Here is a 20,102-nt window from a genome sequence, read left to right on the forward strand (position 1 = left end):
AAACCCGCTTTCTGCAACTGAGTATTCTCTGTTTGCTAAGAGACCAAAGCAAAGTGCTCCTGGGACTCTGAGAACCAGAAAATTGTATGTGGGCCAAAGTGTTTCTAAAACTAGCACTAAGAAATGATGTTTTTGTGCAATGTGTTTTTAGACAGCTAGAAAGTCAAAAGAAAAGGACCGTGTGCATGCTGACTGACTCACGTTGTGGGGTTTAGACTGTCGGCTTTGATAGGAGTGTCCTCCCTTAATTCATCTGTCGCACACACATCTATTTTAAGTGATTCTTAATCTTCTCACAGGCACATTCAAATGGGCAGTGTATAAGTGGAGAGTAGCTGTGCACAGCGGTGGGGAAGAACTAAAATGCTCTCGTTTGATGCAGGTATTAAAGCACTCTGCAGTGATTCACTCCTTTTGTTTTCTTTTCGATTATACGACAGGCTGAAATGTCCTCCCACTGGAAACATTCTCTGCTTACGCTGTTTTTTCCATTGTTATTATTCCCATCTGATTAGCTCAGTACTTCGTTCCTCATTTCCCCTGTCTTGTTTCCTGCTTTGAAATAGACTTGTTTTATTCATAAAGAATTATTAAGGAAACATGTGAGCTAATAAGGAGCACCTCTGATAGATAATTAACAGCCATCCCACAAATTAACAGCACCCCTGAGCCACTGACAATCATATTGAGTCATTTGGGGAATTGGGAACCCTCTCGATCTGTGTTTGTCTGTTCACAATTGCCACAAGCATCTAAGCATCTAAATACCTAACGTTCTCAGAGTGGCTTAACCCTTGAGGGCTTTCATGTATTTACAGTGATGCCCTTAAAAGTACATGGATCACTTCTAAACCCTTATCAAGCATGAAATATTGTCCCACACGCTAATATTTCTTCTCCTGCATTTAGAATTAGATTTAGATTTAAATTTGCTCACCCTACCTGAAGGTCTAAAATAAAAAGAGCATGTACAACTCAGTGCAGTCATGTTGCAGGCTATACAGATAACCACTGACAACTTATTTCCAGTATCACCCTGTGCCTAATTTCTCTCCCTCTATCTTTAAATGAACAACTTAAAATCACAGATCTGTTAGGAGAGTGGTGCAGAAAATTATTCTCATGACTCACGGCAAAATGAGCTGCACTGGAGGGGCTAAAGTAATCATAATTAGTGGCCACAAAAAGCTCCTGAAGTACAAAAATGTAATTAGAATGCAGGCACGAAGTAGAGCATCTGTACCTAACGTTACCTCATATTTTTAAACTTTCAGCAAAGGCAGTGTATAAAATCCAAACAGATAAAGCCCAGCATTTGCCTCCTAAGCCATTTAAATGTCAGAAACACTTGTCTTTGAGGGGAACCACCACTGTGAAAATCGTGTTCTGTCAGGCGTGCCTTGTATTGAGAGAACAGACGTGGCTGGTGCAATGTTAATTAAATCTGGAGATATGGCAAAAAGCAGGCAAATTGAGTATTTAATGTTAAATTTAGGCTGATAAAACAAGTTGATGGCTTGATGGCTTGATTATGACAATGTACCAAAGTGTTTTGATTTTCCATGGTACCTCAGTTTTTTTCCTCCATTATTCTAAAAGCTTTTTTCTTTAATGGAAAAAAACACTCAAATTGGCATTTCCAGTAACCTTTCCAAAAGTGTGCGGTAGTTTAAATAATCTTGCTGAAAAAGAAAGAACATCCGACTTCATCAGACACACTATTAAAGGCAGCGCTGGTGCAGCGCTAGGTTGCAAAGTGGCTTGCAACCGTGGCCAGATTAAAGCAGATTAAAAGTCTATATGGGATGGCCCTTTGGATGTGCACGCAGCAGCCGATCCATCAGCTGATCCATCAGCTGATGCATGCTGGGACTGAGATCACCTGATTTGCCGGTATTGTGGGTGAGCTTGACTTCATGGCCCGCAGAACTGAAAAAAAGAGGAAATTTGTTTCGTCTTTGTCCAACCAGCTGACCATACTGCATACTGTATGCATTATATTACGACCTGTAAACCACTTAAGTACAAAGAAGTCCCCGTGTTTTAACCATTTTGCATCTCTGCATGTAGAAATCCAGCACGACATTGACACGATCAGCGTGATCAGTCTTACTGAAATGGCCACGTAGCCTAACAACCTGGTGGTTATTATTGTGCTTTTGTGTGCACATGTGTATGTGTGCCTATTTATGTGGGCAACCCATTATGAGCTCTTGGAGAGGTCATTTGGCTGTTGACTCCCAGTCTCTGCCGGGAGCGGCTGTATAATTGCTACTCTAATTAGTCACTTTTGCCAGCCGGTAATTCATAGTCACCTTCAAGTGCTTCTCCCATATACACAAACACACACACACGCATATACATACACACAATTTGGGGGATGCATACAGTAACATCCTGTGTACACCAAAGAGTTCCATCGCTATCGGTCTCTTTTAATTGTTTCTTCTATTTTTGTAATTATGGGCTCTCAGACACCCGGTTTTGGACGCTTACAACAATTGACATGATAATGTTTTCCATGTTGACACGGAGCTGACGATGATTTATAGCAATTATGTGTTAGCAAACGGCACTTTGCTAATGAATCTGAAGGGTAGGGGTATTTCTGAAGCGTGACAGCTTGGCCTGCACAAGAGCCTTTGCTTTAATGGAGTTGGCATTGACTGAGGTGTGCAGGTTTCTGTGGTATGTAGAAATTTTCTGTACAAAAAAAGAAAATTGTTTGGAGGAGATTCTTTTTCGGTTTTACTGTTTTTTTTGTTGTGAGAGAGACAAAATACCAAATTCAACCTCAGATGTCTGTGAGTAGGCTCCTACTTTAATGTTGCCTGATTGTTCTCTAAATATCAGATGCCTCAGGTTCTTGTCACTGCCCTTGTAGATATGAAACCATCATACTTCTGCATAACAGTCTGAATTTGTTTGTCTCTTTGACCCCTATGCTCTTTTTAGATCTACTCCCTTTATTAACAAAGATAAATTCAATATTCTCTTTACTTCTGCTGCTAAATTTTTGCATTTGCACTGCCCATATGTGGATTTTTTACCCTGTCATTGATCCTCCTGTTAAACACAAGGCTACATTATGCTGATGACCTTCTTTCTCTGTCATAATGGGATCATTTCCAGATTTGTTTGGTGCTTCAACATCCAATCCCCCAGCCAGTCAGATCCCTTTATTTTACACCTCTGTTTCCACTTCGCCTGCACTATAGCGTTCTTATTCCTTCCCTGGTCTCCCCTCCCCCCGCACAGCCGTCTGTAAAGTCACCTTCTTTCCAGTGCTCATCAATCTCTGTTGTGCATCTTTCCTCCAGCATGCCTTAAAGGCCCCCCTCCATTGCTCCATTCTTCCACCTATTTTACTTCCTCTTTAAACCGTCTTTCAATATGTGTCCTCAGTCACGTCGCATTAAGTGCTGAAAATAACGTCATGATTAGATTGCATTAAATTTGTTTTTTACCAGAGTTGCCAATTAAATAATCATGTAAAGATAAATGCAAGGAACTTCAGCTTAAACATAATTATTTAAGACAACTAACAGTGAGCTGAGGAGAAATGTCAATTTTGCTTTGGTCATCAACCAAAGCACTGGACAAATGGCCAACAGCTACAGTTGTTTGAGGCAGTTTATCCTGGACTGTTGGAGCAGCGATCAGATGGACTGACAGACATCCCTGCAAGCATGGCAAAGAATGGCTCCCATCAATGGTGGTCTATTTAAAATGGGTAAAACTCGCAAATCCTGCCATCACACAGTTAGCATGACACAGTTGTGCTAATATTGCTAACGTCACTAATTTATCAGTGTTGTAGAGAGTTGCACTTCCAAGTTAAAAAACTGGTTGAGGCATGCTAAGGCTATAGAGGCTGGGCAGCAGAAACAGAGCAGTGGGTATTGGTTCCAGCTCTTCCACTGACCAGTTTTACATTTTCTTCCCATGTGACCTCATGTGGTAGCGAAAGCGATGACATTCTCAAAAGTAAAAGTGGCTCTTCACAGAGTAGTTCAAAGGTCATGATGTATTCTGTTAACAAAGAGTCTGAGATTGGCACTGGTAACATGGTTTGCATTCCCTCTTCTGCCAACAGTCTTCTTTTTTACTTCATGGTGCTAAAATAAGGCTCGAAATATAATGATGTGAAAATAAAACGGTCAGTGTGGGAATTAAGATTCTTTGTTTGTTTTTTAATAAAAGGGGGAAGCTACAACTATTACTTCGCATCGAGAGGTAGCTGAGATTAGCATAAAGGTTGGAGGCATCTTGAGAGAGTACCCCTAAGGCTGTAATTAATAAATAAGCATAAGGATATCCTTATCCATCTTAAGTGTAATGAATGAGTTTCCTTAAGTATTGAGCCTTATTCTTTCTCCATCTAAACATCTGCCAGGATCCACTTGGGTCAAAGTGACTGAAATTTCATCATCAGACAGTGAGTGTGAGGGCCTGTACAGGGATCTGTGTCTCTGGCTGGTTTTTGTACTGACTATGAGTGCACCCCAGACAGAGGACTACAAAGAAGTATCACAGGAATGACTGCTCGCCCATCGTGTCTCCAGCTGTCCATATACACAATAAATAATAAAGCCCCCTTTAAACCCAGAGCCTGTCTGCTCTGAGAAAACAGCAGACCATTTTCTGGGCAGTTTTATGATGGTTCCAAAAGGTCTGCTGATTAGAGCTGATTGGATTTTTTGAAAACAATAGGTACTCTGGAGTAGGTGCTCCTGAACAACAGCCCAGAAAAAATCTATGCTGATTGGTCTAACACAGAAAGGACAACCACAAGAAAAACAAAAGCAGTAAACTTGCAGAAGCCAAAGAAACAACAGAACAAATGAAAAAGATAACAAATAGAATTCCGAAGTGGATCGATTGGGCAGCGCAGGCTTTGGTTGCGTTTTGCATAGGAGCAAGAGAGACAGACAAATGAGTGGTGGTGGTCAAGTGAGCCAGAAAATAAATGAAGAGATCTAGCAGTTTTGAGCAACAGAAATATAATATCACACTCCTATTTTTTACAGCAGTTGAAATGCAAACATATACCTGCCCACACCTCTTTACATTCCCCATTGCCCCTTCATCCTCTCCACTGCACCTGCCATGTGTGTGCACCACCTGTCACACAGACATAGACTGTGTGACATCGCATAACTGTGATGGAGACGGAGACGTAATCTGGTTGTTGCATTTTTATAAAGTCCTGTAAGTACAAAGCTGTCTGTACATCAGGGGACTACTTTGCCTAATGGTCACAGGTCTTTGGGAAAGATACACAATGGTCTAATAGAAGCTTTCAGCTCCATGAAGAAAAGTTACTCAGAAAGAAAGTTCTGGATACTTCGGATGGAGGAAAAAAAACTGCTGGGTATGAGCTTCAGAAGTGTGAGCAAACTAGCTGTTTCCCCTTTAGCGCACAGACATGAGAGTATAGGACATTTTTGAACTGCTCTTCTGTTATTTGCTGGGTGCCTCGATAATTGTTTCTAAGGTTTTCCTTGTTGCAGCTCTGAGTCACTTTTCCTCCCAAGTTCTCCTCATCTCTCCGTACTTCCCTCCTAAAGTCTTTTCTCATATAGTTTTCATTTCCTCCGCCGTCTCTTCGTCCCTTTCTTTCTTTCATCTGCAGCCTCCCTCCTTCCCGTGCTGTCATCTCTCTGCCCTGCCACCTTCCAATCCTAGATCACCTCATCTCTCTTCATTCTCTACCTTTTTCTATCTCGTTTCTCCATCTCTTGTTTGAAGTTAAAAGGTTGGGTTGGATGACAGATCTCTTTAAGACTTTCAACTCCAAAGGACTTGAGGCAACAACTGCTCAGTCAAGTTCTAATGGAGACATTGGAGAAGAAGAAAAGGAGACAGAGTAAACTGCAGAGAGAAAAAGGAGAGTGAGACGGGGTAGGGGGGGGGGGGGGGGGGCAGATAGCAATTTTGTTTTCTTCTCAAGTGCCCCAAGAGACGGTGAGGGGTCTTTGATGTGTTATGTTTCCGGCCTATACATCACTCTCACTCTCTTTCACGTTCCTTTCTTTGTCCTCTGGTTATTTCACATCTTCTGTCTCCTTTGTTTGTGTGTGTGGTTATTTCATTCATTCATTCCTTCCGTCTGTCAATTTGCATGAGGCAGAGAAACGGGAACGTGGAGGGATTAGGGAATACTCAACTTTTTGCTTTGCTACAAGCTAGGCGAGTCAGGAGTGCTCTCATCAAGTTTAATTTCTGCTTTGAAGTTTTTGGAGTTTGACACGTAACGATGCTGGATTTGTTGGGTGTTGTTACGCGTCATTGCAGACTCTATGGCTCTTTCTCCCTCTGTTCGCACACACAGCAAATGCACACAGAACAATGCTTTTTTGTCCGAGTCCAGCTGGCATCTTCTCATTATTAGCAGTCTACTTTCTCCCGCAAACTCGAATTATTTATTTCTTTGGGAAGATGCCAGGCGCTTGTGCCACCTCCACCAGTTGGATTTCATCATCATCCTGTCTGAATGCAGTTCGTCATACTCCTTGGGTCTTGGTTCAGCACTTAACTGGTAGAGAACAGCTGCTTGTTGAAGCAGACCCAGGTCTTGTCAGTCCTATAAATACAGCTTGTGTATTTTTACGCACCGTTGTTTTAGCTTTATTTAAACCAAGAATGGAAAAACACAGCAAAATCTATAATGAGCGTGACTCAGACACTCACACAAACAAAGCATTAATTCACCGGATGTTTCGGCAGGATGCACCGAGCTTTTTATTGCTTCTTGCAATGAAATTACGCGCTGCAGCTCTCGGACTACACACAGTGGTATCAGATTTCCAATAATGTAAAGTTATGTTGATTTTTTTATTGAGCAAGTTGGAAAAATTGGCGAACAACGATATAAATTGCATTCAGAGCAGCAACACTGTTGTCAGACAGTGAAACAGAAAACCACACTGCACTGGAGTGAAAAAACTAAAATAAAATATTTAAAAAAAGCAAGGCTGTGTTAACGTGGGCATGTTTTTCATTCTAGTGAGACACTGAGGAGAGATTTTCATAGCATGCTGAAAGATTTCACTTGTTTACTTGCACACATTCCTACCATCCACTGTGGTGATTATGGTATATTAAAATTACCCCAACGTTTTCAGCGGAAGGTAATTCATCAGAAATTCGCCAGCGGAGCACTTTGACAAATGATGATTCTTTGCATTGAAATAAAAACTGAGCCTAATTGATTTGTATTGTCTGCATTCCCATTCGTGGTGTGTTGGTGCACTGATGTTACTGAAATAAGTCCACTGCTGGCTATGCATTTGGTAATTCTATTCATAAGGTAACTAAAAGATATTTTAATAATCTTCCTGCCAAACAAACCTTCTCTATGTAGGCAGAAACCTTACCCCTACAATAAAATGTGATACACTCAATTAGCCCCCTCCAAAGTCACAAAATTCTTCCTGTAAAGCAAAACCCTTACCTCGTTTAGTTTTTGGCGACGTCACCTTTAAGCTTGTCTCTTTGCACACCTTTGGACCAATTCCGGCACTGACAGGTCACATCAGAAGTGATCCTTGGCATTAACATGGTGCACATTCTGTACATTCATGCAGATCTGCCATTCTGCCACATCCCAAAAACGTTTGCTGGACACAGTTCTGTCTCCCACGAGGGTCCATGAATTCCACTAACGTCACTTTTATGTTCATGAAAGCAGAGATGACTTTGTCTTTGTGAAAAAGCATTGTCATGCTGCACGTACCTTTGGGAAGATGTTAGGTTATGACCATTTAGAGATGCACATAATCAGCAGCAGTACTCAGATAAACTGAGGCATTCAATCAACATTTGTCTGGTATTAGCAATGGCAGTGTGTGCCAAGGAAGCATTCCACACTCCATTACACCAGCAGCAGCCTGCAAGTAAAGCAAGAAAGGTTAGAGCCATGAAGCCATGCATTCTGAGCCTATTCTGAGTCTACCATGGGCAGCTTCAGCAGAAATCAGTTTGTCATTTAATTAGTTGTTTTGCAAAGAGTCCTTTTTAGGACCTTGTGCCCACTGTAGCTGTTGTTTTTGGCTAACAGGAGTCAGGTATTATAGCTCATCTGCCAGCATTAACAACCATATCATGGTGAAAGTTACATATTCATCCCCACTCTGCTGTTTGATGTGAACATTAGTTGAAGCTCCTGGCCTGCATCTATATAACTGTATGTAGGACACCTGTGCCGCCCAGCTGGTTGAATTTAAATTGTCTAAGCAGGTGTGCAGGGATTGATAATAAATAGGGATGGGTGTCGTTTGGGTTTTATCCGATACCAGTACCAAACCGGTACTTTTGAAACGGTGCCGGTGCTTAAACGGTGCTCAAACCGGTGCTTAAAGAATGGAGAACACAAAATTGGTCCAAAAACCTCTCATGTTCAGCTTTTTTTTTTGTAAAGAGATAACAATGTTAGCCTTTTCTGCAGCTATAGGGCATATATGGTATCACTCTTGGCTGGAAGCAGTGCTTAAACAATGGAAAAAACACAAACTTTGTCCAAATACCTCTCATGTTTAGCTGTTTTCCACTTTTTCTTTGGTCATTTTAGCGCTTTTGGCCAGGATGAAGAGAGTATCTGCCATCAAACAAGAAGACAGCCACATGTAACTACGACGGTGTTTGCTAGTTCACCTTACATGCATTAATTTAATAACGTGGTTAGCCTACTCAATGTAAATTACACACGAACAACATTAAGCTACTCACGCAGAGAAGAACGGCTGCTGCTGCCATCATCATCCTCATCATTTCTGCTACACTGGCAGGGCTAGGGGCCAGGACTCTCCTCTTCGGGTTCTTGGGGGATGTTGCTAACTCCGGGTCCGATAACAGGCAACCCACCCGCAGTAGATGTGCCCGGTGTGAGGTCTCGCAGCAAGCTATCAAATACAGCGCATTTCTCGGCTTTTAACAAAATGCTATACGTCGCCAGGTGTTTCATCAGATTCGAGGTGTTACCTCCTTTGCACAGTATCACCTTAAAGCACTTGTTGCAGGCTGCTGAGTTTGCATCTTTTGCTGTGAAGTACAGCCAGACTTTGACCGCTTCGCCTTGGGCATTTTTAATCTGTAGCTCTGCTCTAAAAGAACGTACGTATCTGGGCCCGCCTACTACGCTTGCAAAGGTAAAATGATTGGCTAGAATCCAAAGTGTGTGACATTTCAGGAAAAAAAAGCACCGAAATGTTATTGCCATAATGGCACCGGATACCGGTACCCATCCCTAATAATAAAGTGTATATTGGAGGTATTGGAAGCTTTTAACATCCACCAAACCAGGGTTAGGATCAGGTCCACATCTATACCATTATATAGATTTTTTTTATTTTTTTTTACCTGGCCAGATGGAAATCTCACAGAACTGTGAAACTCATAACCTTGTCTTCTTTGCATATCAACCCTAGATTTCCTGAATCCTTTTCCCTTTCACACTGCTTAATCTGATGGGGTCTGATATTTAAGATTAATAAAATGGAAGGTTGCTGTTGATGTTTTAGTCTTGTTTACAGAGGTGTTCTTACATCTAAATTACATCCATACATGATTTATTGAATTCACAGAACCTCTGCCTGCAGTTGTCCAGTTGAATTTTCTTTCTGGTATCTTCTAAAACCTTTTAATTTGGGAAAATACAAATATTTAGTGACTTTGAATGTTTAGAAAGAATCTAAACCATCAGCAGCTACTAAAATATTTTATCAAAATAGTTTTTTGCTTTGTTTTTCTCTGCTTGCCTAATGTCGTCACTTTGTTCACTCCTCCTTTATACCCTTAAGAGGGCTCTCCACCTGACATCACAAGCCGACTCAGTCAGCGTCCTCTTGGGCAAAAAACACCGCGCCATTTTCCCTTTTGAAGGCTGTAAGAGTAAATCACCCACTAGGTGCTCAGAGCTGTCTTTGAAATACTCCACAGCAAAAAGTGAAACGAAGCAGTAGTGTGCATGTGTATATGTCAGAGGGATTAGAGCATGTGTGTGCCAGTGTACATAAGCGACTTTACATCTGGTAGTTGAGATTTAACCAGATTGGAAAAAAAACACTTTAAATTCCAACTGATGATGTACAAACCTCCGGGGGATGAATTCAGTATGAGTCTTGCAAACATATGAAATCGAGAAAACCCCACGATGCACAGTGGACCGCTGACATTAGAGCCACAGGGTGTTTGCACACGCTTCTTTATGTCCTCAAATCCTAACTAGCTAATCAACGTCGATGCAGTTAGTTTCAATCGTATATGCAGCACCATCAAAACCACAAACACATTATCCCCCTGCAATTCTGAGCACCGACTCAGCAGATCGACGTGCCGCATATGTGTTAAGCAGCTGTGCAGGATGATCACTGGTCGGCCAGATGTTGCATCTCGCACCTAAATAACAGGGAAAATGGAATGGATTGATTAGAACTCCCATCTGCTGCGCTGGGATGGTGCTAATAAGCAGGCTGCAGAGTGCTCTTTCCTAGAGAGGGAAGTTACCGCCGGCAGAGTGTTCAAAGGCTGTCGCAGGTTGTATCAGAGGGGCCAAGAGAGGAAGAGGTGAAGCACGGCCCGGTGAGTTTTGAGAGGCAAAGCCTAAAGCCGACAAAAGGGGAACGACAGAGAGACAGATAGGCGGGAGAGGGCCAGTGCACTCAATTAAATTGCACAGCAGGACGGGGTAAATGGTCAAACATGCCGAAGAGTGCCGCAGTCAAGCATTTTTCAGAAGAGGTTAAACAGGTGATGTACTAATGCATTTCAGTCAGCGTTTAGTGGAGAGGAAAGCATTTAGTTTTCACTTCCCAAGCCAAGAATTAATGTACAAAGGGCTGTTTTTTTCCCACACTAAATCACAAAGTGGAGGCAAGCTCTAATAGAAAACAAACATCCCTCTTAAATGAGACACTGTACTGCAATATTAATTTATTCGCCCACACAATGTGGTCTCGGGAGGTGAGGGAGGGTTTTGAGTTTACTAATTCTTACTGTAGTTAACGTCTGGTGAAAAATGAAAACCAAACAAAACACACCATAAACATCACCTCTGTCATTTAAAATCCCACGTATCCAAAATCAAGTCAGTTATTTCACCATTACTTGATTTACAAGTGTCAGTCAATCTGCTGTGTGCAACATATTTCACGCATTTCCTGTGATGAGAAGCAACTGGCAACAGAATGAGATCAAAGGATGTTTTTTTTCCTTGGTGAACAGGGAGCTTTGTATTCCCTGACAAAGAACAAAGTTAAAATGGTTTTCAGTATTGTGAGTCTATTTTTTGTGCAAGTCGATGACATAAAGGCTGTTCTTTTTTTTTTCTTTGGTTGTCTCCTGTTGACACTAACGCACATCATCAGATGCTGTAACCATCTCTAGCCTGTTGTTCTTGTTTTGAACTGATGTTTTCTGAGTCAGGTCATTAAAAAAATATGCACAATACACAGCAAATGCACAAAGCATAAATATTGTGTCTTAAAATGTTTTCTCATCATAGTAAAAAGAAAGTACACCCTGTTTATATTCTGAGGTTGAAAATGGTAAATATAAGTGCAGACTCTTACTGCTTCCATTCAGAGCGTAAGTAGCAGCCAGGTCCTGTTAATTAAATGTACTTGATTAAGTGCTCATGAGCAAGTGTGAGCACCTCTATAAAAGCGGTTTTGGCAGTTTGTTGGTCTGCAGCATTCAGGTGTGTGTTAACACAAGGACACAAGACATCAGCAATGATCTTAGAGGCACAGTTGTTGCTGCTCATCAACACAGATGATGTCAAACTCAACCACTCCAAGGTCAGACTGTGAATAATATTTAAATTCTAAATAAATAATGATGGCATATAATGTCTTGTGTTGTTAAAAGCATCTAATTTGAGAACCAGCAAAGACTAAATTAATTTTTTATTATGTCCTGATATGTAAAACCTTAGTTGTGACTGAGAGCGTATTTTCTTTTTACCATGACTGCATACAGGGTACAACAACCTGAGCATGCACTGGGCAAATATCAGAAATGATGAAATAAAAGCAGTCCCTGTTTTCATGTTTAATGAAGAAAAGCTTGTTTTGAATAACAGAATGTTTGATGAAGAAAAGTGTGCGTTTGAAGCTTCTTCCGATTTACTTTTATCATTTGGAGATACAAACCTGCATTCATTTATAAATCTACCCTAAACTTGCTGCACTCCTGTAGCCTCACAGCAGCATTCCCACTTCTCTCTTCATGGTTTAAGGTCAGAACTATTTTGTTTCATCTAAACAAAGTCTGTGCTGCCAATATTCATCAAGCTTTTTCTAGCTCTGTGATGAATGATTTCACTCTTGGAAAAAATCCATAGACGCTTTCTTCGTGCAGTATCCTTCACACTGTCACTGTCACTCGTGTCAACAAATAATCCACGTGTCAGCTCCCATGCGCTATCGTGACTATTTTTCAATTCAAAGTTGCATGGGGGGCTAATTGTACATGAAATGATTTTCCCCAAAGGCCACCTTATCCGTTCCTCCTAACAGCTGCTGCTGCTTGTGTTTCTTTTACGTTCAGTAGCCTGCTCATGCTCCTCTACTTGTACTGAGTTTCATGAACGTTCACCTCTCTTCTTGGAGGAGCTTCTTTTTCACGTGGTGCCATATTCTATTAAAAACACCCAAGGCAGAAACCTGAGCAAACAGTAATTGAAACTAGCTCTCATCATGCTGATGGTTTTATTGATACCTTTACACTTTGTACATCTTAGATGGTGCACTGTTTAAGCTGCTTTACAGATACTGAATACATGCAAGCTGCTTTGGAACCCACTTTCAATCTAGCTCAGGGATGTCAAACTCATTTTTTATTATCATGGGCCACATAAAACCCACTTTGATGTTAAGTGGGCGGGACCAAAGAAACTCACCTTTCTGTCAGTCTAAGTAGGTTTAACTACACATTAACTAACCATTGTAGAAAACCAAATTCCCTATTATTGTAGAACCTTTCTGTCCTGTAATAGTTCATTTATTTCTTCATTACTTTGGTGTAGTGTAACCAGCCATGGGTCCAGTGCAAAGTTTATACACTCCTTCACATTTTCCTGTGCCATCCATAGGGCCAGATTGGAGTCTGTGCTGGACCGATTCTTGTCCCCCAGCCTTGTGTTTAGCACTTCTCATCAAGATCCTTTTTTTATGCTGTCTCTGACTGTCATATCTCTTGTCATGCCTGATCTGTTCTATATGTGTGAGTCTTATTGGCAAATATAAATTAGTGCAGAAGGAAAGTCTTTCGGCTGTAGGGGTCCAAAGCCATGATTTTATAAACCTGCTTGTGCAATTAGCCTTAAATAGAAATTACATTTTGTAACAACTTGCTGCAGGTGGACTCCTAGATTCTACTTTGAGATATGTATTTTTAATTGCTGTTTTTTAATAATACATAGGATCAAATGCACTTTTAAATTAATGATTACCATTCCTGTAAAATGCTAGTTATCAAAATGTCTACAAGTAAAAAGATATTAAAAAACTCCATTTTAATTTCAGACGGTGTCCTGAAACAGTGGTAATAAGTTCATATTTAATGTAATCACAGCAAGGCAGCAGTGAAGTGTTACTTAAAACAGAAAAATGATTCAGGATACTCGTGACTTTCCTGAATAACCTTTTAATCCAAGCTCCATTTATCTCTCTGGGTTTTCCTCTCAGATATGCGATAAGGAGTGGCATTACTATGTCATCAATGTGGAGTTCCCAGTGGTGACGCTCTATGTGGACGGAGTGACCTATGACCCCTACCTGGTGACGGATGACTGGCCCATCCACCCCTCACAGATTGATGTTCAGCTCACAGTGGGTGCCTGCTGGCAAGGTGAGCAGCCAAAGCTGATGATGATACCAGGGAGCGGTGCAGGTATTCAGTTAATGTTCTTCAACAGAATTCATTCATCTTGAGGGCAATTTTAAAAAAGTGCAACTGAAACGAAAGTTTTAATATGAAGGTCACTGTAATTTGAAGTATTTTGAGAATCCTCCTGCTGCTTCTATATGTGAGAAGGTTCAGGGATAACACTGCTGAAGTATTTGCACTGAGGGAGTCACCGAGTGTGGAACGTGTTCTTTGGCCTTGAATGAACAATGTAATTAAGAAGAGCACTTAGTCTGCCTCTGACAAATGACTGAACGAGTGTGAATGAAGGCGTACAATTAAACTGTCCTCTAAACTGATAGCTGCCACTAATTGCATAAGGGTAGAAGAAAGAGGATTTTTTTTGCATGCTGCTGATTTGATAGCCCAAATGAGAATGCTCAGTGATGCTTAGCCTTACATAAAGATGGCTCTCAATGTGGGGAGCAGCAGCAGGTCATCATGTGTGGCTTTCATTTGCATTCATCCTCCTTTACTCCACCTCCCTCTCCCATTTTTTTTCATTGAACACTGTAGGCCTTCAGGAAGATTAAAGGGGCCGTGAATAGTAGAGGGAGTTCAGAGACTATTTGTGCTTTCCTTGTTGGGGCCAAAGTCTCAGTCGTGTATTGTAAAGGCAGTACTAAAATCTGAACATAAGCCATTAGCGACATAAATAGCCTTTTCAAAGCACAGAGTTAAGTATCCAGTATGTTGATTGCAAACATGCTTGCAAAGTTGCGCTCGTCTGTTGTCTAACTCGCCCGGTTTGGGCTGTAAATGTGTTTTCAGAGCAAAAGAAAAAGAAGGAACGTGAACACTTACTGATGTGCAGTAGCATGTCTTTGCTTATTATAGCTGCTAACTGATGGGCTTTACAGAAACAGTCGGATGCTGATAGAGAGTTCAGGCAGGATATAATATGATGGAGTGTGGTGGCACAATAAATAAAAACTAATTTGTCAGCTCTAAGTGCTCCACTGATATTCTGGAGTATTTAATTCAATGTAATGATTTAATTTCATGGTTCATAAGTCTTAACTGGTCGGTCAGCTGTAGTCAGGATTCTGTCCTGACTACAGCAAATTGATTTAATCTAGAATTATTGTGTTACATACAGTCACCCAAATAAGCCATTCTGGTTGTTGTAACAAGCAGTGGCGTGTCTAGAAAATTTTTGTTGGGGGGGCCAGGTAGGGGCACAGATTTGGAGAAGGGTGGCAGATGTAATTGGCAGATAATGTTTAAAAAAAATTTCTACCAACCATTAACCATAATTCAATAAGCCTATAAACCTAATAACTGAATGCGCTTTTAACTCTTATTAGAATGAGATTTTAACCACTACGGTGCAAAGTTTTTAGATACTGCGTTGATAAAGTACAAGAGATACAATCAGTGCTTTGTCAGTCTTTACTCAGCATTCAAGGACAGCAATATTTGCATAGTATTTTTACTGACATATAGTGCACATATGTTTTGGGCAAAAACATTTTTTAATATTAAAATATGAACATTTGTAACAAACAATTGACAAATTAGCCAATGCCAATGCAAAACTTTATCTGCCTGTTAAAAAAAGAAGATAATCTTCTCACAAACTGGTGTTTGATTTTGAAACAGGAAAAAAGTGGAGAAACAACTGAAAAGATTAACATTTGAATAAAACCTGAAAGCAAGTAAATACTTTCTATGCTGCCTTATGGTAAACTTTGGTAATATTGATAAAGAACAACACTGGCTGATGATGAAATACAGTCAGCTGGCATGGTGACACTGCCAGTATAACCTGCAGGGCTGACTGGGACAGAAAATCAGGCATTTTGACTACAGACCGGCCCACCAGGTAGTAAAGCCATAAAGACTTTGAATGAAAACAAATGCTGTTGTGACAGTGATGTACACTGTCTTGTTGGTATATGTATGATTTCTATACATTTTACGTCAGATAAAAACTTTGGTTGTAAAATTTAGATAATTATTTAATAAAAGATAGATATTTTAAATGAGAATAAGAAAGAAAAGTATTTCTTTGTGCCCCCTTTCCCTGTTAATGCCCTACCTGGCCCCCTGGCAAAAATTTCCTAGATCCACCCCTGCACAGTTACCAGCTGTCAGCTACATAAAAAAGGATCCTGGTGTTATTTGTCTCTCAGAAACAGTTCATAACTTCCCTTCAACTCATTCATGTCACCTAAAAGGTAAACCTGTTTCTCCATCACCTGTTCAGCTCTGATGATTCAGTAAGGACATCTCCTGGTTTCATCTTCATGTTTCCCTCTCACCACATATCCAAACCGACATCATGACCAGCAGCTTTACAGCTGTGGCTCCAGCAAACATCAGCTGATACTAGAAATTAATATTAAATAAATTCTAACAACAGCTGATCAAGCTTAAACGTGCTGCTGTTGTTTAGCGCGACATCTGCTGGTTTCCTCTTTCTGGCGCAAAGTGGGCGATAAATAAATGAGAGAGAAAAGCCGATCAGCTGATCATTGATCAGTTTCATGATTGAAGTAGCAACAGGAGAGGCAGGGGGAGAGAATGAGAGAAGAAGAGGCAGCTGTGCAGCGTAAACACAGAATAAATCCAGCTTTGTGTCTTTTTCCATTATAGCTAAAGTTCGGGACAAACTGCATCTCTTCTCAGCTCAATACGAAACGTGTAATATTTTCTCTGAATGAGGGACCATTCCATATTTTTAAGGAGCCGTTGGCAACTCTACTAACCTTATGAATAAAATAAAGTTCACTATCAGTAACATCATAGAACCCACCCACCTAAAAACTCCATCAAGCTGGCTAGAACGCAGTACGAGTTATTGCAACTGACGGTAAAAAGTCACCACAACGAAAATAAACTGCACCTAAACTTGGTTTATATCTGACCCAGATAGACTGCAGGTCATAACTTCTTACCTGAAGTTCAGTTCACCTGACACTCGGACTGGCGGCTGCCTCGGGTCTCTCCTCCTGCCTCACCTTCCCTCATCCACCTGCTGGCCTCTGTGGAAGCCCCGCCATAGCCACCACCAAACAACTGAGTTATTTTTACACATCGACCTGCATCTGGCAAATCCACCACCTCTCATTGTTCATGCCATTACAAAAAAAATAAAAAATAAGTCACCGGGCATATCCCGGTATGCCCGATGGCCAGTCCAGCTATGTTAACCTGCAACCAAATCTGCAGCTCCATACAGCAATGTTACGACTTAGATTATATCTTATAACTCATAACTCTTATGTTAGCTGCCCTCAGCAGCATACTGTCTGAAATATTCCACGGCTGCAATAATTCTTTAAGTGTTATTTTTTTTCCTTGGTATTCTAATTTCACCGAAGTTTACTAAACTCAACAAACTTGATATTACTTACCGGGATATTTATTCTGTCCTCATTTTCTTTCACCGAAAAATTGTTTCCTGCAGTGCCATCTTTCGCGCTTGGCTCTCCTACCTTTGCTAACGTGATGCGCATAGCGCAGAAGCGATGCTGCATTCACTTACACTCGGATATCTGAGCGTCACCGTGAAAACATAATCGTACATTTGATATTTGATTGAATTTTGTTTTACCTTTGGGGTGGCACCTGGGGTGGCCAGTCTGGTTGGCCAGGCTGGACACGCCATTGGTAACAAGGTCTGTAGTGTTGCTGCATGTGCTTCAGACTGATTAAACTCATTAACAGGTGATCATGGTCTGCTTTAAGAGAGCCTGGTAAAACACCAACGTGAAAAATAGTTACTGTGTGTACACACTGTGTGCGTTAACACTCATTCTTTTTGCAAATCAGTTGCAGAATTAACCAAACAACCAGCCTAAGAACAAAAATCAGGCTTCTTAGTTTGTTATTACTTGTTGTTTAGTGTAAATTGCCCAACATTAGTTCGAGATCACCGTGAAGTTAAGATCAGCTGCATTGCTGCCAGTTTACCTGATCTTAGCACCATCTTAGCATTCTGCATGGCTCAGTTGTGACCATTCGGCACATCCATTTGGCAAATGTAATGTAGCTCTCTATTTTAGTTGCTTTAGCCTGCATTGAGCTGCTATGCATCTGCAAGCCACCCCAGCCCAGCCCAGCTCTTCCCTTTTATCCCATATCTGAATGAATCAGTGTTATGTTGTCTTGATGCCTGCTCTATTCTGTGTTTGGATCTTGCTGTTGGGGTTCCTCCCTGCAAAAACCGACTCCCGCACATGGAGATACCAATACAAATCCAAACAGCCTGGACTATTATATGCTGGGATGATTGTATTGTATTGTATTGTATCTTTATTTGTTTCAGACATATAAAACAAAAAACAATATATACACACTACATATATTTTCATTTACAGATACGAATATATATGTAGATATACACACACACACGTATGTGTTCAGATAAACAAAAAATATTCATCCTCATTCTGAGATTTCGGATCTTTCTCTATGAAGACGTTATGTCTGGGTGAGCACTAAGCAGCATCCGCCCCTTCTGCACATGCACACACAAAGGTGTGTGATGGTTGCTGCTGGATGAATGCACGGTTAAACTAGCTTCAACTTCAGTAGAAAAAATAGTTCCTGTTCTGTTGTGGTCTGAAATACTTATACACTTCAGTTGGACAATTTACATAAACTATAATACTTTTGGCTTTCCACTCCTCAACAGTTAATGCATGCTGAACTTTAATCCCTCATCCTTACTGTGAGTGAAAAAGAAAACAAAACTATATGTTAACCATCTTAAAATCAGACTTATTGAAACTACAGACAGCACTGTATTAATGGAGGTATGATTCTTTGTGAGTGGTGGTGGTGAGGGAGGTTAGTTCTAGTAACAGATTCGTGACTTTCTATGTGCAAAAATACTGTGCAGGTGTTTATAAGGCTATGTTTACAGTTCTGGACTGTCTGATATGATGACAGGATCTTTCCAGGTGGATCTGCATTCATTGAAATGAGTGAGAGGCCTGTGCTGTGAATGAACAGCTAAAGTCTAAGTACAAAACCTTTAATATGCAAAGACAGATATAGATGGTATTAGTCTCATGGTTAAAATCAGTCTTAAACCTAGAATCCATTGGCCATTACTGTGCATAAGACAAAATCTTTCCTGCTAGCCTGCTAGTGAAACAACAAAGCTTATTTGGCTGCACATCTGCCTGCCTTTTTTCCACACTCTCCTATTTTCTAATAAAAATGTTTCCCCCCCATCAAACCCTTTGCTTCCACCTTGGAGAGTAAGTGCTGGCTGTGTACTCCTCACACAGTCAATCTATATTTACCCTCTGACCTGACGGAGGGTGTTCATGTTCGGAAGTATGTAACAGCCAGATAGCAAAGAGCAACACGCTCATCCTGCCTCGTTCTCTTCGTTCTTCAAGTGTGTAATCACACACCGTTGGTCTGCCTCTGGAGCTCCCCTCCTCACAGCGGTAAACATGCAGGAAGTAATTTTGATGATTTGCACTGCTGAGCCATAAATATATCTGTATGTAGAGTGTATTGAATAAATACAGGCTCACAGGTGTTGATACTCATACATTATAAGTGTAGAGCTAAACGAGGGAGCCACATCTTTCATATTTACACTTAAGTAATGATCCTGTTTCCAGCTCACCCATGCCTCTCCACCTCATCTGTTGTTTTCGAAACGACGCAAATAAAAAAGAGTGAAGATCTATACGGCTGCACATATCGGGCAAAGAGAGCTGACGCCACATAAAGACCAGTCTCTGTAAAGTGGAATGATCAGTTATTTTATCACCCGTGTCATTCCTGCTCTGAAGCATCTCAGTAATCCCCTCTCCTCTGCTTTTCCGTTTTTATCCTCTGTCTGGGATCCTTAATGGTTTCTCTGGCCGCGGCCTAAATTGATAACATCTGTCAGCGTGGGACTAAGTGGAAAGGTGGACATCCTAAGAGAAGGCAGGGGAAGAAAAACGTAACTGAGCATGGGAGTGAGAATAAGGGAAGCGTGAAGTAAAAGGAAACTATGGCTTTGGCATAATTTGGTGTCTGTTAATCCAAATGTGACTTTGTGGTTTTATGAGATAGACTGAAGTCGCCTGACAGCCTGGCACTTGGCAGGGCATCAGCCAGCACGTATAAAGACATGGCTGTGGTTGTGGTAATTTAACTGAACTGGAGTGGAGTAACATGGAGTGACTTGATGTCAGTGTGGCCCTGTCGCTCCACACAGTAAAATGTGAATACACTTA

The 20,102-nt window shown here is 41.0% G+C and overlaps 1 protein-coding gene across 1 annotated transcript in view; it reads left to right on the forward strand.

Annotated features, from left to right (window-relative positions):
- Window positions 1-20,102, forward strand: part of LOC113035750 (calsyntenin-2) — a 338,907-nt gene that overhangs the window by 280,566 nt on the left and 38,239 nt on the right. Inside the window, exon 9 of the mRNA XM_026191409.1 lies at window positions 13,689-13,851. Within this exon, the coding sequence (XP_026047194.1) occupies window positions 13,689-13,851 (163 nt within the window). The remainder of the gene's footprint in view (window positions 1-13,688; window positions 13,852-20,102) is intronic.

The sequence above is a fragment of the Astatotilapia calliptera genome, chromosome 14 (genome assembly GCF_900246225.1).
Source record: "Astatotilapia calliptera chromosome 14, fAstCal1.2, whole genome shotgun sequence".
NCBI lineage: Eukaryota > Metazoa > Chordata > Actinopteri > Cichliformes > Cichlidae > Astatotilapia > Astatotilapia calliptera.